Below are 23442 nucleotides of genomic sequence, written 5' to 3'. Positions count from 1 at the left end.
AGGTGACACAAAGTTTGAGTTTGAATTGCTTGGAGCTATGGGGGAAAGTGAGCAAGCGATAAGAAGTTTCAGTATTTTTGAGTTAACTGAGTGCCACTTGAAACAAGGCTGGGTGGGAGAGGATGTACTGGAGAATAAGAGTGGAGGGGTTTGTGGTAGTGAGGAGTTTACTGGTGACAGGAGACAGGAAGAGGCCAACACTTTCACTCAGGGATTCACGTATAGACATGCAGTGACCAGTGTTTTAGCTAAACACAGTCAAGAAATACAATGACTCACTCAGTGAGGGTTGTCAAGAGGCCCACCATTACCATACAGGGCTGAAGGTCTAGGCACCTTGTATAAAGGACACTCACACAGGCATTCAATGCTTTCAAGCCTGCAGCACCAGTGTGGCTGTGACAGTACTGCCATCATTGAGATACTCGGATGTTTCAGTCCTGTGGAAATCCACTGCATCTATCAGGGAAACATCTCGGTGCAGGCAGCAACCAGAGGACCCATTTTTCAGTGTTTCCTTACTTCACATTGTCCTCCAGGCTGCCCAGGAATAGTGAAAGGTCCTGCTTTCCTGGCGCCGGCAGCAGGCAACTCTCTCCTCCATCCTGGGCAGAGCGGTAGGTTAGTGGCTGTGGGATACGTTCCAGAACCTATCTCCAGTGCAGAAAGAGGGTAAACAAATCACTGTACTCCGAAAGGTTAAGACACCCCATGTAGTCACTGCAAAGTGATACTTACCAAGGTGTTGAGGAATGTAACAGTGCAAGTGCAGTGGGGTATCAGACAATGGAGTTGCAGACTTCAACCACAGATGCATGTGCAGATTAAATGTGCAAAACACATTGCTCATGTTGAACCCATTTCAGAACAATGGTCTGTTAAGCACTTACTAGGGAGTGCTTGGAGTTGTCATAGGCATGTACACTCATACAGAACATTGAATGACAATGGATCATTCTGCCTGGCTGCAGGAGAAAATCTCTGCTAATATCCAGAGAGTTCAAGACCTAGTGGAGGAGTCCCTGGGGTATGAGGGGGAGAATCAGGACTGAGCCTATGCAGATGGAGAGAACAGAGTTTCTCAATCACCCAACGAGGATGTCTCTATCATTGACAAATGGAGCTACAGGAGTAAGGTCTGTAACATTGTTCAGAAAAGCGATTGTGTTTAGATATCAGTTATTTATTTCAAGAAGTCATCTTTCCTCCGTCTCCACCTGGAGATCCACTCCCACCTCCAATTCCAGCCCTATGTTCACCTCCAGTCCTAGTTCCAGGAGCTTTCAGATGAGTGAGGGGGTGACTTGATTGGAGTTTATAAGATTATGATGGTCTTGGCAAGACGAACGTGGAGAGGGTGAGTCCAGAATTATGGACATTGAAATTAGACGGTGGAAATTAGACATTGCCTTTAAGGCCAGAGATGAGGAGTTTTTATTCTGTGAGGGCAGTGTGACTTTGGATCTTTCTGGCTCTGGAGTTGAAGGTGAAGAACCCCTGCCATTCCACAGCCCTTGTACCACTGACCCCATTGTGTGTGGCAGGCTTGAGAGACGAGGATGGAGCTGTGGAGGAGACTTGCAGCAGGTTAGAGCTCTTCAGGCCTTGGATCAGCAGGCAAGGGCTCAGAATCTCCAAACTAATGTGGCAGCATCTCAACATAGCTTTCGGAAAAGAAACATCAGGATGTTCTAAAGGCCCAACAATGGCACTACTGCCTAATCGCTATATAGAAGAAACACACTTATAAATATATGTTTATTCTTACTTTATTGACAAAAAACCATATATTCGTGGCATTGCTAATTGCTGCAATGGTTGCCTGGATTTAAGGGTGCCATACCTTGTTCCTGGTCAGTTTCAGATGATGGATACACCATTGATTGCCACTTCATTCGAAGTGTCATTTCTGACCATCCTGACATGAAGATTTAAACCTTGGACATCATTTGTAAAGTCAGAGGTTTGGGATACATCAGTCAAGCAGATAGTTTCACCTGATTAACATCCCTGTAAGGCTGCACTCTGACCAGCATCTGCAGCAGAGTCAGTCAATGTCTTCAGAGACAGTGGGAACTGCAGATGCTGAAGAATCTGAGAATAACAAGGTGTAGAGCTGGATGAACACAGCAGGCCAAGCAGCCTCAGAGGAGCAGGAAAGTTGACATTTTGGGTCTGGACCCTTCTTCAGAAAATTTTCTGAAGAAGGGTCCAGACCCAAAACGTCAACTTTCCTGCTCCTCTGATTCTGCTTGGCCTGCTGTGTTCATCCAGCTCTACACCTTGTTATCTCAGTCAATGTCTTGATTTTATCTGCAATGACAGTGTTGTCCCAACTAGGACAATGTGTCAGAGAGGCATTTGGGAGTCCCTGCGAACATACAAATGCACGTGGCTTACAAAAGCATACAATATGGACTCGCTATGCCAAGGGCCAGCAGCAGTTTTCTTCATGACAGTCAGATGTTGCAGGAATATAAGTTGTTATTCAGATAATGTTCCCTATCCTGCTGGCACTGATGCCATGGCACTACGCACAGGGTCACAGCTCCAGCAGTGTTAAGGTGAAAGGGTCAACTATCATGCAGCCACTGAAACAGAAACACAATGCAGAGAAACAAAGATGCTCATGGCCACGAGGGAACCCAGGCTTCTAGTCACCAGATGGGGACATCCTACAGTGATATTGAGGTGTTATGGTGTCTCACTGAGCCTGGAATTTGATAGCATTGAGGGTGTCATGGACCTGTCTGCCATATTGTTCTATCAGGCACACCAATAAGTTCTCCTTTGCACCAAGCTTCCTATTCCTCAGAGCAGCAGATGATTCTGGCCTCTGTTTATAAAATGAGACAACAGAAAGATAGAAAGTTAAAATTTAAAGGTCAGATACGTTGTTGAGGAAATAACAGGTTCATTTTCTACAAAATAGAACAAGGGACTGCAGACACCGGAGATCTGAAACAAACAAAAACAGAAATCGCTGGAGAAACTCAGCAGGTCCAGCAGCATCTGTAGAGAGATACCAGAGTTAACCTTTCAAGTCCAGTGATCCTTCTTCAGAACTGAAAAGTTAACTCTGTTTTCCCTTCAAAGGTGCTGCCAGACCTGCTGAGTTTCTTCAGCAATTTCTGTTATTGTCTGTTTCAAATCTCCAGTCTAGAAAAGTGTAAAAGGTGTGAAGAGTACGATCCCCAGTATGGAGTAGTATTAAAGTTGTGGATGGGCTTATGTTTTACACAGATATAAGGTTTGTTGTGGAGAAATGCAGTACCTGCTATGAAAGGGAAATGGAACTTAATGGAATCATCTTTAACAATGAAGAGGGTGTTAAGTTGAACTTGTAGCCTGTCATATGCAGTATTCCCATTCTGAATTTCAAGTGATTTTTATATTTCAAAGTTGGTCACAAAAGGTTCTATAAGATGGTTGTTTGAGATACAACTAACTTGTTTTCGGGGATTGGGACCACGACTTTGCCTCAGGGGAGAACAAGAGGAACATTCAAGACTGATACAAATCAATGGCATTTCCTGAAACCAATCTAAGAGAGTATTATCAAATTGAATTCAGAAGAGGACTTCTAACTTGTAAAAAGTCAAATGATAAGACAACAATATTTTCTATCATCTTTTAAAATTTGTTGGAAGATAATGATAGATAGAGTTCCACCAAAAGCTTGGAATTAGCTCATTGTCAAAGCAGCTAAAGTAATTAACAGTCATACTTTCTATCAGGAAATCCCGACAGAACGAAGGAGGCATGGTGAGGGCTGGAAAGCCAGGAGTGGGACTGAGGCAGAGCAATGGAAAGTTGGACCCTCTTGTTACCTTTTTTTGCTTATTTTATTCTAGGTTAGTGTGAATGGCGGCACTTATGTACAGTAGGTATGTAATTTTATATTGAATACATGTGACAATACATGATTCAATTCAATTTTCTCCAACTACAAATTCATCTGACAACCAAGCTCCTGGAAATTTAACTACAAGAAACCCCACAGCTACTGAGGATCCTTCACTAAACAAGGCCTCTTGAACCTTCAATATCATCCAAACAACAGGACCTGGCTGGTGGAAAATGGAGAATGTAAACCAGAGTCTGAGTGAACCACTATTTGTGTCAGTTCTACTACTTTCACAAGCATTGTGTGTGGGAGTGTTGGTGCAGAAATGTAAATGTGAGATGTCGCAATTTAAACTCAGGATAAGTGGTGGGAACAATTAACTTTCTTCAGTTTAAAGGTCACAGATGTTTTCGGCTGGAATTATTTAACTAACGCAGGATAACAAAACTCACACCTCTTTAATATAAACCAGGGCAGGGAAGATAAAGAGAACACTCAAGCTCTGTCTGTGACAGGTCCCTGAAGTCATAGAGTTATAGAGTCATACAGCATGGAAACAGACCCTTCGGTCCAACCAGTCAATGCCGACCATGTTCCCAAACTAAACTAGTCCCATTTGCCTGTGCTTGGCTCATATCCTTCCAAACGTTTCCTTTTCACGAACTTATCCAAATGTCTTTTAAATGTTGTAACTGTACCTGTATCCACCACTTTGGCAGTTTATTCCACACATAAACCACACTCTGTAAAAAAAAAAGTTGCCCCTTATGTCCTTTTTAAATCCTCTCGCCTTAAAATATGCCCCTAGTTTTGAACTCCCTCACTCTAGGGAAAAGACACCAACATCCTGTACAACTTCAACATGACGTCCCAACTCCTACACTCAAAGGTATGAGCAATGACGGCAAGCGTGCTAAATTTCTTCTTAACCACCCTGTCTACCTGTGCCACAAATTTCAAAGAATTATGTCAGACATAGCAAGAACTGCAGATGCTGGAGTCAGAGATAACACAGTGTGGAGCTGGAGGAACACAACAGGTTGGGCAGTATCAGAGGAGCAGGAATGTTTATGTTTTGAGTCGGTACCCTTCTTCAGAAATGGGGAGGGGGTAGGGACCTCTGAAATAAATAAATGAGGGGTGGGGTTGGGGTAGGTAGGTGAGTACAGGTAGGGAGTCCTCTCTCTATTTCTGAAGAAGGGTTCCAACCCGAAATGTCAACTTTCCTGCTCCTCTGATGCTGCCTGGCTCATTGTGTTCCTCCAGCTCCACACTGTTATCAAAGAATTAGGTACCTGAACCCCTAGGTCTCTATGTTCTACAACACTACCCAGGCTCCAACTACTAATTGTATAAGTCCTGTCCTTGTTTGTATTGCTAAAATTCAATACCTCGCATTTATCCAAATTAAACTCCATCTGCCACTCGTCAGCCCATTGACCCAATTGATCAAGATCTCTTTGTAATCTTAGATAGCCTTCTTCATTGTGCACTATACCAGCAATTTTGGTGTTAACTTTAAATTTACTAACGATGACTCCTATAATCTCAGCCAAAGTATTTGTATAAATGACAAACAGAAGTGGACCTGGGACCAAACCCTGTAGAACACTGCTAATCACAGGCCTCCAGTCCAAAAAAGCAACCTTCTATCACCACCCTCTGTCTCCTACCATAAAGCCAAATTTATATCCAGCTGGCAATCTCACACTGAATCCCATACGATCTACTTTCCTAATTAGTCTATCATATGGAACCTTGTCAAAGGCTTTAATAAAATCAAAGTAAACAACATCTTCTACTCTGCTGTCATCAATCTTTTTGTTTACTTCATTAAAGAGCTCAATCAAGTTTGTGAGACATGATTTTCTTGCACAAAATCTTTCTATCCCTAATCAATTCTCGCCTCTACAAATGTATATAAATCTTATCTTTCAGAATCACCTCTAACAATTTTCCAACCGCCAATGTCAGGTTCACAGGTCTATAGTTCCAGGCTTCTCCTTCCAGCCTTTCTCAAAGAATGACACAACATTAGCCACCCTCCAGTTGTCTGATACTTCACCCGCATCTATAGATATTACAAATATTTCTGATAGGAGGCCCACAATTTCCTCCCAAAGGATCTTGGGATACACTTGATCAGGTTCTGGAGATTTATCCACCTTTATGTTTTATTAAAACCTCCCGCACTTCCTCTGCTGTAATGTGAACTGTTTTCAAAATATCAATATTTATTTCCCTGAGTTCTCTAGACTTCATTTCTTTCTCAGAAGTAAAAACAGATGTGAAATATTCATTTAATTTCTCCACCATTTCCTGAGGTTCAACATAAACACAACCTTGTTGACCTTTAAACAGTCCTACTCTGTCTCATATCTGCAAATGTGGTACTCTGTATCCACCATTTCTGTTGTGGCCTCCTATACATCGAGGAAACCAAGTGGAGGCTTGGGTTCTGCTTTGTGGAACACCTATGCTCAATTTGCAACAGACAACTACAGCTCCCAGTTGCAAACCATTTCAACTTACCCTCCCATTCCTTGAACTATACATCCATCCTGGGCCTCCTGCATTGCCACAATGATGCCACCCAAAGGCTGCAGGAACAGCATCTCATATTTCGCCTGGGAACCCTGCTTGTGGACTTCACAAGCTTCAAAATCTCCCCTCCCCCAACCGAATTGCAAGACCAGCCCAGCTCATCCCCACCTCCTTAACCATTCCTCCCACCTCAAACCCCACCCCCATCTCCTACCTACTAGCCTCATCCTGCCTCCTTGACCTGTCCATCCTCCCTGGACCAACCTATCCCCTCCCTAACTCTCTACCTACACTCACCTTTACTGGCTCCAACCCCGCCTCGTTAACTTATGTGTCTCCTCTCCACCTATTTTCTCCTTTATCCATCTTCTATCTGCCTCCCCTTCTCTCCCCATTTATTTCAGAATCCCCTTCCCCTCCTCCATTTCTGAAGAAGGGTCTAAACCCAAAACATCAGCTTTCCTGCTCCTCTGATGCTGCTTGGCCTGCTGTGTTCATTCAACTCTACACATTATCTCAGATTCTCCAGCATCGGCAGTTCCTACTATCTCTCTACTCTCTCTCAAGTTGCTCTCTTGCTGTTAATGTATTTATAGAGTCTTTTGAATTATCTTCAACCTTATCTGCCAAGGCTATCTTGTATCCACTCTTTGCCTGCCTGGTTTCCTTAAGAATGCTGCTTTGCTCTTCACTCTTCAAGGGATTCAGTTGATCCCATTTGTCTATATCTAATTTTTTTTTAAACTAAGATAATAAAATGTGAGGCTGGATGAACACAGCAGGCCCAGCAGCATCTCAGGAGCACAAAAGCCGACGTTTCGGGTCTAGACCCTTCATCAGGGTACTCTGATTTTACCAGCCTTGCCTTTCACTCTAACAGGAAAATAATGCCTCCGAATTCTTGTTACATAGAACATAGAGCATAACAGCACAGTACAGGCCCTTCGGCCCTCGATGTTGTGCCGACCTGTCATACCGATCTGAAGCCCATCTAACCTACACTATTCCATGTACATCCATTGTTATTACATTTTCGAAGGCTTGTCAGTCATCCCTTTACCTGCAAACAGTCTACTCCAATCAACTTTTGAAAAGTTTTTGTTTCATATCATTAAACTTTGCCTCACTCCAATTAAGAGCTTTCACTTATATGGAAGGCTTATCTTTTAAGATCACTCTTCTCAGCGTTCCCTGTAGTAACATTTCAGTCGCTTGCCCTGCCTTATTTCCCGAGAGAAGGTCAAATATTCCTCCTTCTCTAGTCAGAGTATTTTTATATTGATAAAGAAAATTTTCTTGAACACGTTTAACAAATTCTTCATCATTCAAGCCTTTAACACTACGACAGTCGCAGTCAATGTTTGGAAAATTAAAATCAGCTCCTATTACAACCTTATTATTTTTACATATATTTCAGATCTCTCTACATATTTGCTTCTCAATTTCTCTCTGACTACTGGGGGGCCTATGGTACAATTCCATCAGGTGATCATCCCTTTCTTATTTCAACTGATTTATTTTCACTAAATGATCTCTCAGAAAAATCTTCATAATTAAATGAGTAATGTTTTTCTTAATCAAAAATGCCACTCCCCTCCTCTTTCTATCCTTGCTATAACATCTAAAACATGGAACAGTGTGCTGCCACTCTTCTCCTACCCTCAGCCTAGCTTCTGTAATAGGTACGACAACCCAATCCCATGTTCTGAAACATGCCCTGCGTTCATTAGCCTTATCTGTAAGACCTCTTGCATTCACATAAATGCAGTTAAATTTGTCAGAGTTACTTCGTTCTCTGACTTGCTCTTTTCTGATCCAGAGCCATCTTCATCTTTCTGTTTACACCGATACTTAGGAAGCTCCTATCCTCCTCTCTAAAAGTTTACAGGGTCCTGAAATGAAGCTTACAATTCTCCCTGCCAGGATATTACAAGAATTACAAAAATTCAACCAATATAATCACAGATTCCCTACAGAGAGAGGTCACTCAGCCCATTGAGTTTGCACCAACCGTCCGAAGAGCATCCCACCCTGACCCAGCTTCTAATTCTATCCATGTAACTCAGCACATACCGTGGCTGACCCCCACCTAGCTTACACATCCCTAGCTACTACAGAGCAATTTAGCATGACCAATCCACCTCACTTACACATCTTTGGACTATGGAAGGAAATCAGAGCACCTGGGGGAAACCCACATAGAGATGGGGAGAGCATGCAAACTCCACAAAAACACCCAAGGGTAGAAAAAAACCCTGGTCCCTGGTGCTGTGAGGCAGCAGTGCTAACCACTGAGCCATGCCACCCCAACCTTGTAATGTTTCACTACCTCGTGTGTTACATAAACGCAAGTTGCGCTAGCCATTGAGCTGCCGCAAAGTGTAATAAAGATTTTGTGAACTTAAGTTTTTCACTTGAAAGACATGTATTCTACATTAATTAAATCATCAAAAACATAATGGAGAGTCGGATTATAGAGCATTGGAGTTGTTGGTTTGAAGAAAGAGAGACAACGGACCGACCTGCATACCAACACACAAATTAGGTACAAAGGTGGGTTAATCAGCTCTGGGTCTATTCCACCATTTGACAAGATTGCAGTGGACCTAATTATAGCCTCAATTTGACTTTCCAGCCTTCCCATTATACTCATGACACACACGCTTATCAAGGATCTATTTAAGTCTACAGTAAAGGTTTTCAAGCACCTAGTCTCAATCTTCCTTTGACGAGAGTTCCAGATTCTCAATACTCAGAGAAAAGAATTCTCCTATTCTTTAGACTTAAAATAGGTGACCTTTACCTTAGGCATTTTTTCACTTTCCCTTTTTTTCTTCACAATACAAAATTTCTTGCCCATACTTTTAATTCTTTTTCTATAACTCGAGTTGACTTGAATCTGCTGCATTATTCATAAATAAAATGCAAGATATATTAGGCCAGGTTTGCTCTTACAGGGTATTAACTGGATTCTCTACTAGTTTGCTCGTTCCCCTTTCTGCACAATTTCTATTTCACACAAAGTATAAGCCACACAGTGCAGTGATGTAAATGGCCAAATATCAAGGTTTCTCCTTAACCAAGCATTGGGAAGCAGGAGAACTGAAAAGCTGTGTGAATTGTAGGCACTGGATTCAAGTCAACTCAAGTTACAGAAAAAGAATTAAAAGTATAAGCAAGAAATTTTATACTGCGAAGAAAAAGGAGAGTGAAAAAAAAATGTTTAAAACAACTCCAAACTTGAAGGAATGAAACTTTGTACTAACTTAGTTCATTTATTACACAGTTATTAACATTTATCACACCATTACCTAGCCTTGTAATTATTAGCTGAAACATCTGTGGTGTCTTTAGTTTGTATCTCTATGTGTGCATTTTGTGAAGTTGCTGTGTAATGTATTTCATGATGAACAGAATGCTATTGTAAGATGGAAAAGGCAGAGTGGTGTATCTCAGGTAGCAACACTTGGCTATTCACATGTAACTGGGTATCCGCTCCTTTGCCTGAAGTTGTTGCATCATTTGTTCAAGAATAACACACATCTTTAGCCTCACTTGTAGAAAATTTGGCCCAACATTTTGAATTTGTTTTCATTGTTTTAGTCTCTCCTACAGGAAGAAACATACTTTCAACATGAGTCACCTCAAGATTTTACGTTTGTCAATAACATATTTCAGTAGCTGGTATATCCTGAGCCAATAGAAAATTGAGGGTCAATCAGCTAAAGCTCAGGAAGTATCATGACGAAATTAGATCATTACAGTTATGAAGAAAGGTCATATGGTGAAACATTTAGGTATATGGAACATGGTAATAAAATGTGAGGCTGGATGAACACAGCAGGCCAAGCAGCATCTCAGGAGCACAAAAGCTGACGTTTCGGGCCTAGACCCTTCATCATAACTTGCCAAATGCAAGGTGTCCTGGACACCAACTGACAATCAGATGTTATGAATAAAATGCTGGACTTGAGCAAAAATGACAAGTTTAGGTTGCTAAGACTAGGTTTCAAATGAGGAAATTAAACGTTAATAGGTTTACTTTTGCATGACCGAAAGTCAAAAAGTTAGGCAGAGTTACCAAGTTTGAACAGTCATATCGATATCAAAAGAATTTAGTGAAATGACAGAAATTCTGAGCTGCTGGAGATCAAAGTTCATTAATTCAAGGAATTTTATTTCAGCAAAATGTACACAAACCGATAGATTTTGAAATTGGCACAGAAATTATTAGAGAAATTAGGAGTGAAAAGTCAGAAAAAGATGAATGTTTGACTCAGTGAGAATAATGAACAATCATGAACATAGACCTGAATGAACAAGGTGGAGTTGAGGGGGAAGGCAACAAATGAAAACTGCTAGAGTCAAATTCAAGAAAGCACATGACACAGTGGACAGAATTCTAAGAATCTTGATGTCTTCTTCCTGTAAGAGAAGCCTTGGCTCAGTGTTATCACCCTGGTCTCATAAACACACGCTATAAGTTCAAATCTTACGCTTGTGTTATATTCCTTGCATTAAAATAAATACAATTTAGAATGCCATGTTTATTAACTTGGCCCTGCCTTTTCTTCTTATAAACTTACTTGACTTAACCTCTAGCTTCTCCTAATCACTCCACATGCTGACAATGTGCTCTGGTTCTCCAACATCAACTCCTACAACCCAATGCCTGAACCCACCTGCCCCCCAACTCCCCCCACCACACACACAAAATATTCAAGATTACATTAAACTAATCAATCAGCCTCCGAGCTACAGAATTCTACAAATTCACAACCCTCCAAGTGAAGACATTTTTAATCTCACTTCTGAATATTTAACCCTTGATCTAGAAACTAAGATGAGTTTCAGTCTATTTCATAATTTCCTTGTTGATTTTGTGGCACCTTGCTGTGCACACATTGGCAGCCATGTTTTGTTATGACAACAGATGAAAAGTACTCCAGTGCCTTAATTTTTGGGATGCCTTGGAATCATGAACAGCGTTATTTAATGCAAAGAAAACCCTACAGGGATTAGTTGCACAATTGTCCTCACAGATGTTGATAGAACCACTTCCGAAAGTGAACAGAGTAGAAATCCTAACAGATGAATGAGTGACTAAACCAGAATAAGCGATGATATAACTGGAAAAAACAATCTTAAATATCGCAGGAAATACATTGACTTGTGTTCAATCACATTTTGAAATCTTGTGGAGCTTAATTGTTTCCATCTCATTTGCGTTTCAAACTTGCTCACCCACAAACCACCCAGACAGATGTTTTATAGATTACAGCACTGGACTTTGGCAGGAAATCATATCAAAGTTTTGATAACAGTGTGGTTATGTAGAGTTCCCAGTTATGAAGAGAGATCGGATGGATTGGGGTTGTTTTCCTTTGAGCACAGGATGAGGGGCATAGATAGGGTAAACAAATAGAAACATCTTTCCTTGGGGAAGGGATCACTGCCTAGGGACACATATTTAAGATTGGGGCAGGAGGTTCAGAAGGGATGAGAGGATTAGTTTCCCACCACCCAAAGGGTGTCTGTAAGCATAGGCGAGACAGGAACCCTTATAATATTTAAGTAGTATTTAGATATGTACTTGCAGAGTCAAGGTGTGCAGGGCTATAGACCAAGTACCAGAAAATGTGATTAGAATAACTGAGTGCTTGTTTTTGAATGGCATAGACTTAATGAGTCTTTTACTGCACTGCAGACCTCTATGACTGCAATTCTCATCAAATCACTAACTAGGCTAACCTTTTTTCATGAGATACGGGTTCACCTGCACATTGGTCAACTTGGTCTACTGCATCCCGCTGCACCAGATGCATCCACTCCTCTACATTGGAGACACCAAGTGGAGACTGTTTTACAGAGCATCTGCGCTCTGTACGTGACAAACACCACCACTTTCCGGTTGTGAAACATTTCAACTCCCCCTCCCACTCCCTGGGTGACGTCCATCCTGGGCCTTCTCCAGTGTTACAATGATGCCACCTGCAAACTGTAGGAGCAGTACCTCATATTCCGCCTCATGAGCCTACACCCCAATGGCCTGAACGTGGATTTTAATCAGTTTCAAAATATCCCCACCCTTGACCTCATCCCATGACCAACCCTTCCTCTCATCCCCACCTTCTTGACCTTACACAACCTGTCCATCTTCTCTCCCACCTCACTGACCAATCCTGATCACTGCCTACATGCACTCACCCATCACCATCCCACCTACCTTCCCCAGTTGCACCCCTCCTCTATGTCCGAGCTCCCTTCCCTCTCTGCATTTCTGAAGAGGGGTTCCAACCACAACATCAGCTTTCCTGTTGCTCTGACCTGGCCTGCTGTGTTCCTCAAGCTCCACACTTTTTTATCACTAACTTGACTTTACCCGCTTCAGACATTCAGCTGCTTTACAATTCCAAAGACAGCGATTACTTGTGCCAATTGGTGAACCTCACCAAACATTCTAAACAAAAACCGCAGCGTTGAAATTGCAATAAGGGATAATGGCATTGTTCCTCTACCACTTTTGATAGATACCTTAAACCATTTAAACTCATTATGCTGAAACTTCTGAAAGGGAAATTTAAATTTCAAATGAAACATTTATAACTGGTATTCCACAGAGCTGTTTCAAGGCACCAGTGTCCGTGGCATTTCCTGGCTCTGGTAGCTTCACGTAGTTAGGAACTGAAATGGAGGCTTGTCTTTTAGCTGGATATGTAATGCAAGGCAGGTGACAGCTGTACTGTGAGAAATCTGAATCAGGATCACTTGATGATGGGATAATATGCTTTGAAGGATGACGATGTAATTTCTGGCTGTATTCAAATCTGAAGAGTAGCAAGGAAAGGAAATTAAAACGTTACAGGTCATTATTCATTTTCTACCAAAGGCATTAGGACTGCACCGTTTTATGTGACGGTTGACTTAAAAAGTTTCACATCAAAAGACAATCCATGGGGATAACCGGGAAGACCAAAGCTCATACACATCAATTGTGGTTAACAGACAAGTTGTTCATTACTTCTGGTTTGTATAATATTATAATCCTAGAAGATTGTGAATTATACACAAAGACAGAGTAACAGATTTGTTCAAAGGAATTTCTAACTAAGACAATATTGGCACAAATTTGGAAAATACTAATTTTGAAATGCCAGTCCAAACATTAGCTGTTTTTTTCTTAAGGTCATCATATCTCAAACACTTGCTATCAAAACGGCCATTGAAAACCTGCATAAGGATGACTTTTTAATTTGAGAGTTTTCCAAAAAACAGGTGCCATATAAGAGACTTATTGAAAATTGTCATTCATTATTTTGTTACTGGCCAACAATCATGAGATATGAGCCTTTCTGGATTCAGTGTGTAAACACTTGAGTACATGCACACGCTGTGATTGGGATTTTGTTTTTCAAGTAGTGGATTACTGGATCATATGCATCAGCCAATATAGTAGCTCAACTTTGAGAACTTGGACTTGCCTGATTTAATGAACAATCTATCAGATCCTTGAACTCTTCCAGTTTGACAAAGAACACAGGTGTGAATAAGATGTTTTCAGGTCACCCAGATTTAACAGTGAGCAGCCCACTCCAAGAGGGAGTGGTTAGAGTGATCTGTAACTTTGTGAAACTTCAATTCAGACTCACTGAAGATTGGTTTTCCCTACTTGCAGTACTTGAAACTTCGCATTTAGGAGTCAATTTTCAATCCATACTTCTGCATTCAGATTTTAAGTCTAGACAAATACATTCTTGTTGCAGGTTCTCCATGAGAAATGATTGTAGGAATACAACTGCAGCTGCAAGTTGAAGAAAGGATCAGCACTGGCAAAAATAGCAGCCAAAGCCTCCAAAGATCCTTGTCTAAGAAGAAAATAATTCATCTCCTTTGACCTTTTGGCCTTTGCTGACTGCCCTGTTTGAATCCTTCTTCTTGAAGTGGGGCTGAGCACAAGGGTTTTGTCTTTGAAATGGGTGCTCTTCCAACATTTTAAAGGATTGGAATAGGAAAATGCAGAGAAAATGATGGTTCTATCAACCCTCTCCTGTGTAATGCCCCTTTATTGAATGTAGAATAGGATCAAGTGGAACCGTGGGGAGGCAGATCTATTTTCCTCCCAACAACCCCAACCCCAATCACTTTTGCAAACTGGAGAAGAGCATTCCAGAAGCATGTGAACATAGCTCATTAACTAAAATCTCTGACATTTAAAATCATTATAAAAGCAGCCAGTTAGCTAGAATGTGGATCAGATTACCACCGACAACACGAGGTTCTGTTCAAAGCAGACATGATATACCCAAACTGGAGTAAAAAACAAAATCTCAGTACTTTGTCATCAGGCGGTGAGTAATCAATGATCTGCCTTTGCACAAGAACTGGAGAATCACCTTACCATACAGACAGCTATTCAGCCCATTACAATTGTACTAGCTTTTGAAAAGAATCCCCGCTTTTTCCCAATAACTGTGCAATTATTTTCCTGGGCTACTCCTCTACCCTTGGATAAATCAGAGTTCAAAGGTAAAATGAAAAATTACACATGTAAATTAACCAAATTTTCTTGCTTTTCTAAAGAAAGAAACTGAAGAAAGAGCTGTACAATTAAAAAAAGACAGACAGTTTTCCACAGTATATTCAATGTTTAATCAAATTTTAAAGTCACATTTTTTGATCATACCACATGACATTCTGCAATTGTGTGATATTGTTTCTTCTTGCTTTTTACTATACACAAACAGTTCGAATTTAAATTCTCAACAAAATTCCATGCATCCTTCATTCCATTACTACTCATTGTTGCTTACCTGCAACTTACAACAATGAACTACTGAAACCAAATATACAGCAGAGGCTTACAGTACATTTAAGGCTTTGATTTGTTTGTCTGGTTATGGTATTCCTCATGTCTTGCATTATTTATGTCCATTTCAATGCAATTCCAGTGTCAAAATCATAACCTCAAATCACTGGTTATTGCAACTAAAATTGGTAAATTACATCTGTTCCAGTACAAAATACAGATGTGTAAATTTATGAAATTTAAATGGTTATACATTTTCTAAGAAACTGAATTTTAAGTAATCAAGAATAAAAATAGTTACATCCACAAACACAGATTAAAGCATACAAATTAGGCAGTTATCACATCTATTCTCAACACTTTTTTGAAACAAAAAATGTTTCTATAACCTTGAAAGACACCATATACAAACACTGCAATTTATGAAGATATAACAGTTACTTTAAGAATTGCAATTGAAAAGTATTATATTACCTACCCTGAAAAACAATATACATTGAAACTTTAAAACAGTCAAAATAGTTCATAAATTTACACATTGGCAAAAAATTGTTTACGGCTACATGCCATATTCTGCACCATCGGGGATATACTTGAGGTATTGTTTCACATTTTAACATGGAAAAAACCTCCACACATATTGGAATATTAAGAACATTTACAAAAGAACTGCATTCTTCAGCAAATAAGTGGAACATTTCTTTCCAAACTCACTGAGTTTTACAAATACTGAACAGTACTTTGAGGCAATGTTAGAAATATTAAGAATGTGACAAACATTTCAATCACATTCTTCATGTTGGGTTGGTCCTTCAATGAAGGGCTGTTTCATCTACAAAGCCATAACCGTATGACATGTCATGCTGTTATACTGTATCAAAAAGAATCCAGTTTATGAGTTAGTTGCAAACTAAACTCAAAAAAGGATAATTGTGGCGAATATTAAAACAAAATTCTATACCTCCAGTGAGTCAAGGAATGGAACAAAAAAGGTAGAATGACAGGATTGATAACCTTCAAAAACTGTTTTAAAATTACAGTAGTTGAACATTATTTCATGTGCAAGGTGTATAAATCACATGAATTTTCCTGGTGTTTAAAAAAGATTTTGTTCAGTGTTTCAAATAATTCAGCCTGAAAGTTGGTAGCTTCTGTATTGTCGAAAATTAGTTATCCAGTTAAACCATGTGCAAATTACTTCACAGATCAGTTCTTCCATTCACATTTGTCAAGAAAACATCCTTACAATAGTTTTCAGGAGATGGATATCTCGTGATCTATGAATTGTTTCAGTCTTTCCACATACTGCGCATAAAGCTCAATGTCATTGTGTCCTGCTCCCTCGACCCAGAGAGGTTCCACTGCTCTCGGACATTGCTCATACATTGCAAGGCCATGGGAAAAATCAATCACCTCATCTGCAGTGCCATGAATTACCAGCACAGGAGAAGATACCTTGGTTATCTTGTCAATGCTGAAAGAGATTTTTTTAAAAAAAAGAGAAAATTAAAGGAATAACATACTATTAAAATGGCATTATGTTAATCAAGTCTTAATGATGAATATTTCCTCTAGGCTCTGCTGGTGCATGATCACACAGTAATGCACAGGATACCATGTAGGGGACAAGCAGGCTGTATATAAAGCGACGATGTCTTTAAAATGCACACATGGTGTTACAGTTTCTAAGAAACCATACTAAACAATAAACTGACTGGGTGCAGCAAAGGGAAATTAGAGAGATCTATAGTTAAGGTCAGGGCAAACTTAAAAAAAATTAAACATAATTTCAATTTCATAAAAATTACTTCCTTAAGCTTCTGACTTAGGAGGTACCACTCAAATGTTGCTCAGTCACGTCACTCTGGCAAAAATCTGGGTTGTCAATTCACACCTCAACATAAATACTCGAGCAAATAATCCAGGTTGATATTTTCAATGTAATACCAAAGTACTAGCTTTCAGATCAAGTACAGAACTCAAGACACTCTCAAGCCAATACTTACATAACATAGAACATTACAGCGTAGTACAGGCCCTTCGGTCCTTGATGTTGCGCCGACCTGTGAAACCAAACTGAATACCATCTGACCTACACAATTCCACTATCGTCCATATGTTTATCCAATTACCATTTAAATGCCCCTAAATTTGGCGAGTTCACTACTGTTGCAGGCAGGGCATTCCACACCCTTACTACTGTGAGTAAAGAACCCACCTCTGACTTCTGTCCTCTATCTATCACCCTCAATTTAAAGCTATGTCCTCTCATGCTAGCCATCACCACTCAAGAAAAAAAGGCTTTCACTGTCCAACCTATCTAATCCTCTGATCATCTTATATTAAGTCACCCCTTAACCTTCTTCTCTCTAACGAAAACGGCCTCAAGTCCCTCAGCCTTTCTTTATAAGACCTTCCTTCCGTACCAGGCAACATCCTGGTAAATCTCCTCTGCACCCTTTCCAATGCTTCCACATCCTTCCTATAATGCAACGACCAGAACTGTACACAATATTCCAAGTGCAGCCGCATCGGAGTTTTATACAGCTGCACCATGACCTCATGGCTCTGAAACTCAATCGCTCTACCAATAAAACCTAACACACTGTACAGCTTCTTAATAGCCCTATCAACCTGGGTGGCAACTTTCAGCTTTTCTATGTCCCTCTGTAACCTGCAACATCTTTTCACACTATCCACAACTCCAACGACTTTAGTGTCATCTGCAAATTTACTAACCCGTCCTTCTATGCCCTCATCTAGGTCATTTATGAAAATGACAAACAGCAGTGGCCCTAAAACAGATCCTTGTGGTACACCACTAGTAACTGAACTCCAGGATGAACATTTCCCTTCAAACGCCACCATCTGTCTTCTAACAGCTAGCCAATTTCTGATCCAAACCGCTAAAATCACCCTCAACCCCATGCCTCCATATTTTCTGCAATAGCCTACCATGGGGAACCTTATCAAACGCTTTACTGAAATCCACATACACCACATCAATTGCTTTACCCTCATCCACGTGTTTGGTCACCTTCTCAAAGAACTCAATAAGGTTTGTGAGGCACGGCCTACCCTTCACAAAACCCGTGTTGACTATCCCTAATCAAATTATTCCTTTCTAGAACATTATAAATCCTCCCTTATAATCCTTTCCAACACTTGACCCACAAAGAAGTAAGGCTCACTAGTCTATACCGAACCAATACAATTGATTATACAATACAATTGATTCACCTCCTCCAGAACTTCCAATTCCCTGGCCCCCAACACCTCAATTTCACCATGGACGTCCAGTCCCTATACACCTGTATTCCGCATGCAGATGACTTCAAGGCCCTCCACTTCTTCCTGTCCTGCAGACTCGACCAGTCCCCCTCCACCGACACCCTGATCCGCCTAGCCGAACTCGTCCTCACCCTCAACAACTTCTCTTTTGATTCCTCCCACTTCCTACAGACAAAGGGGGTGGCCATGGGCACCCGCATGGGCTCCAGCTATGCCTGCCTCTTTGTAGGTTACGTGGAACAGTCACTCTTCCGCACCTACACAGGCCCCAAACCCCAGCTCTTCCCCCGCTACATTGATGTCTGTATCGGCGCTGCCTCTTGTTCCTCAGAGGAGCTCGAACAGTTCATCCACTTCACCAACACCTTCCACCCCAACCTTCAGTTCACCTGGGCCATCTCCAACACATCCCTCACCTTCCTGGACCCCTCAGTCGCCATCTCAGGCAACCAGCTTGTAACTGATGTCCATTTCAAGCCCACCGACTCCCACAGCTACCTAGAATACACCTCCTCCCACCCACCCTCCTGCAAAAATTCCATCCCCTATTCCCAATTCCTCCGACTCCGCCGCATCTGCTCCCACGATGAGGCATTCCAATCCCGCACATCCCAGATGTCCAAGTTCTTCAAGGACCGCAATTTTCCCCCTACAGTGGTCGAGAACGCCCTTGACCGCGTCTCCCGCATTTCCCGCAACACATCCCTCACACCCCACCCCCGCCACAATCGCCCAAAGGGGATCCCACCACCAAAGACATTTTTCCATCCCTACCCTTGTCTGCTTTCCGGAGAGACCACTCTCTCCGTGACTCCCTTGTTCACTTCACACTGCCCTCCAACCCCACCACACCCGGCACCTTCCCCTGCAACCGCAGGAAATGCTACACTTTCCCCCAAACCTCCTCCCTCACCCCTATCCCAGGCCCCAAGATGACTTTCCATATTAAGCAGAGGTTCACCTGCACATCTGCCAATGTGGTATACTGCATCCATTGTACCCGGTGTGGCTTCCTCTACATTGGGGAAACCAAGCGGAGGCTTGGGGACTGCTTTGCAGAACACCTCCGCTCGGTTCGCAATAAACAACTGCACCTCCCAGTCGGGAACCATTTCCACTCCCCCTCCCACTCTTTAGATGACATGTCCATCATGGGCCTCCTGCAGTGCCACAATGATGTCACCCAAAAGGTTGCAGGAACAGCAACTCATTCCGCTTGGGAACCCTGCAGCCCAATGGGGCTGGCCCAATGGTATCAATGTGGACTTCACCAGCTTCTAAATCTCCCCTTTCCCCACCGCATCCCAAAACCAGTCCAGTTTGTCCCCTCCCCCCACTGTATCCCAAAATCAGCCCAGCCTGTCTCTGCCTCCCTAATCTGTCCTCCCTCTCACCCATCCCTTCCTCCCACCCCAAGCCGCACCTCCATTTCCTACCTACTAACCTCATCCCACCTCCTTGGCCTGTCCGTCTTCCCTGGACTGACCTATCCCCTCCCTACCTCCCCACCTACACTCTCCTCTCCACCTATCTTCTTTTCTCTCTATCTTTGGTCCGCCTCCCCCTCTCTCCCTATTTATTCCAGAACCCTCACCCCATCCCCCACTCTGATGAAGGGTCTAGGGCCAAAACGGCAGCTTTTGTGCTCCTGAGATGCTGCTTGGCCTGCTGTGTTCATCCAGCTTCACACTTTATTATCTTGGATTCTCCAGCATCTGCAGTTTCCATTATCACCAATACAATTGATTACCTTGGTTATCTGTTTCAGTGCTAATTTTGGAATCTAACTGGGTGAAAATGACCTGTCTCAATTCTCTAAATTACAACAATGACTAAACTTCAAAACTGATTAATTTGCTGTAGTGAGTTGGAATGTCCTGCTGAAAGGTGTTACTTAAATGTAAGTTCATTAGCTTTCTGAATCCAAAAAATTAAGCAAATAGTTGGACAAAGCAAAGTATGCTTGATTTTGCAGAAAGCCTTGTCAGTTAAATTACCTAATTTTTCAATGCTATTAATACAAACTTCTTTTTTTATCCCCCAGGGTGTGTAATATCACTGATGGAAAATTTAAAACACACTTGAATTCATTAAACTATTGATGTCCAATAAAGTACCCAACAGTTACATACTGAGCATCTAACATTTTTTTCTCTGCTTGCGTGCCATGTGGGTATTGCTTGGCAGACCGGAATTTATTGGCTAATTACATACTTGATTTGTTTTAAAACAAGAGAATTAGAAACATAGCTCATTCAGCCCTCATGGCTGACCTCTCCTTCCACATTGTTTACCTGACTTTGACTTGATGTCCTTAACCAACAAAAACCTATAAACTCAGTCTTGAAAGCCACGCAGTTGCCTACTCATTTAATCTATGCCTCTAAGTGACTTTGTGCTCCCAACTTCACCAGTTGCTGTGCATCACAAACTTGTGTCATATACAAGCTTAGATATACTCCTCCATCCAAGTCATTACTAAACATGTAAACAGGCTGAAAGACAAAGCCCCGATACAGATCTTTGGAGAGCACCAGTTATCATACACCACCAAAGCACATATCCTTTATTGCTGCTGGTTTCCAAGACATGAAATAACATCATTGTTTGTTTACTTGGCCTGTATTGACATTTCTGTAAACATCTGCATATTTTTCTATTTTGTTGCTAAAACAGGAAGATACCTGTTTATTTTAACACATGGTGGCAGATTCATTAACTAAGACAAAGTACATTTACTGGCATTTTGAGAGTATTTTAAGGTGCTTTCTGCTAAAGTTATTATGCTGTTGAAATAGTCACTCTTAGTAAATTAACACTATCAACTGGTTTACCTTGCATTAAACCGATATTTCCAAAATATAAACCAAAGACCTGCGGATGCTGGAGATCCGAAACAGAAACTTCTTTGGATAGATGCACTCTTGCATCAGATAGAGGTTTTCACTGCCTCTAACACTCTTGCTGCCTGGACCCCTCCTTCTGGCCATTTACTTGCTCTTGACTTGTTCATTGACACGTTGACTGTTCCCATTGGTTGCCTTAACCGCCCTGCACCCATCACACATTTAAACTTATCACCCTCTGAGCTGTCTGTACTCCATGCTCTCAGATCCAGTCCTGAATCTGTAATCAAGCCTTCCAACAAGGGTGTTGCTTTTGTCTGGCATACGGACTTCTACACGGTGGAGACTGAGTGCCAGCTCTCAGACACCTCCTCCTATCCCACGCTGGTCCATGGCCTTACTATTGAGCATCAGGCTATTGTGTACTTGACTGTCAACAACCTTATCTCATCTGGGATGTTCCTATTAATGGTCTCAACTCACGGTCCTCCAACCCCATACAAACTACTTCTACCTTCTCCCCAAAATCTACAAACAGTACTGCCTGGACAGACCCATTGTTTCTGCCTGTTCCTGCCCAACAGAACATATTTCTTTCTACCTCGACTGAAATTGTTTCTCCCTTTGTCTAATCCCTTTTCACTTATATCCGCAATTTTTCTGGCACTTTACATTGGTTTCAAAATTTCCAGTTCACAGGCAGTAGCCACGTCCTCTTCACCATGGATGTGCAATCCAAAGGACTGTAAGCCACTATTTGTTACTTCCAATAGGATTCCATGACAAGACAGATCTCTCCTTCCCATCCCTTGCCAGCATTTCGCAGAAGCCATTCCCTTGGGGACACCTTGGTTCACTCTTTTCCTCCATCTTCTCTTGCCCCCACAGCATCTTCCAGTGCAATCACAGAAGGTGTAACAGCTGGCCATTTACCTGCTGCCTCCTAATAATCTAAGGTCCTAGATGTACCTTCCAGGTGAAGCAGCAACTTACCTCTACTTCATTCAATCTAGTCTATGTATTCACTATTCAGTGTGGTCTCCCTTTCACTGCGGACAGAACGCAGGGTGGGTGACTGCTTTGCAGAACACCTACATGCTGTCTGCAAAAATGACTGAGCTTCCACTTGCCTGCCACTTCAACACACCGCCCCGTTCCCACGCCAGCATTTCAGTTGCAGGCCTGCTACAGTATTCCAGCAAGCCTCAGTGCAAGCTCAAAGAACGATATCTCATTTTCTGTTTGGGGATCCTTCAGTCTCTAGGACTCAACAAAAAGTTCAATAACTTTAGAGCCCAAGCCCATCCTTTCAAGGTTATTTTACCATCCTATACCCAGTCATGTTATGACATGGGGTTTTTTTTAGCATAGTCAGCCATTCTCACCTACTTCCAGACCCATTATCACATTATATGTAGAGCTCACTATTTTATCCTACACTTAAATCTTAATATCATTTAATGGGCTTTTCCTCTGTCTTGGCCTGCTATCCATAATCTCATTTATCTACCCCTATCACATCTCTCTCACCTCTATCTTTGTCTAACTCTTCTCCCCCTCACTGCAAACTTTAGCTTCAACATAAATGCCACTTTTTCCTACCTGCTAACAGTTCTAATGAGTCGTCACTGGACTTGAAACATCAACTCTTTCTTCTCACAGATGCTACTAGACCTGCTGAGTTTCTCCAGCAATTTGTTTTTGTGACACGTTCATAAATTGTACTTTTCTTCCCAGATCAAATCGTGAAGTTTGAATTACATTGCAATCATGTACTGAACTCTGCAAGTTCAGTTTGTTTTTTGGCATCAATCTTCTGTTTTAATTGCAAATTGCTTAATTAACTTAATATTGAAAAGAGATTTTGGTACTCCTGCCAGAGTTAGTTAATCTCTATTCTTCTGTTACATAACTCATCGGTTGTGGATTTCTGCAGTCCTCAATACCTGTTCTCTCAACTTATGTCATTACTAAAGAGTGAAATTCTGTACTGCATAAAATTCAATACAAATTACACACAAACATGGAAATGCAGAGGTCTTTGCCCATATCAAATGATGATCAGTTTAACGAAAGGAGGCTCATATCTGGAAATACACAATGTTTTC

The 23442-nt window shown here is 41.5% G+C and overlaps 1 protein-coding gene across 1 annotated transcript in view; it reads right to left on the bottom strand.

The window, feature by feature from the left end:
- Positions 1-15028: 15028 nt before the first annotated feature.
- Positions 15029-23442, bottom strand: part of abhd17c (abhydrolase domain containing 17C, depalmitoylase) — a 75430-nt gene continuing 67016 nt past the window's right edge. The window contains exon 3 of the mRNA XM_048562810.2: positions 15029-16671. Coding sequence (XP_048418767.1) covers positions 16452-16671 — 220 coding nt within the window. The 3' untranslated portion in view covers positions 15029-16451. The remainder of the gene's footprint in view (positions 16672-23442) is intronic.

The sequence above is a fragment of the Stegostoma tigrinum genome, chromosome 33 (assembly GCF_030684315.1).
Source record: "Stegostoma tigrinum isolate sSteTig4 chromosome 33, sSteTig4.hap1, whole genome shotgun sequence".
In the NCBI taxonomy this organism is placed as follows: domain Eukaryota; kingdom Metazoa; phylum Chordata; class Chondrichthyes; order Orectolobiformes; family Stegostomatidae; genus Stegostoma; species Stegostoma tigrinum.
Note: the sequence above shows the minus strand (reverse complement) of the source record. Positions and strands in the feature narration are given on the sequence as shown.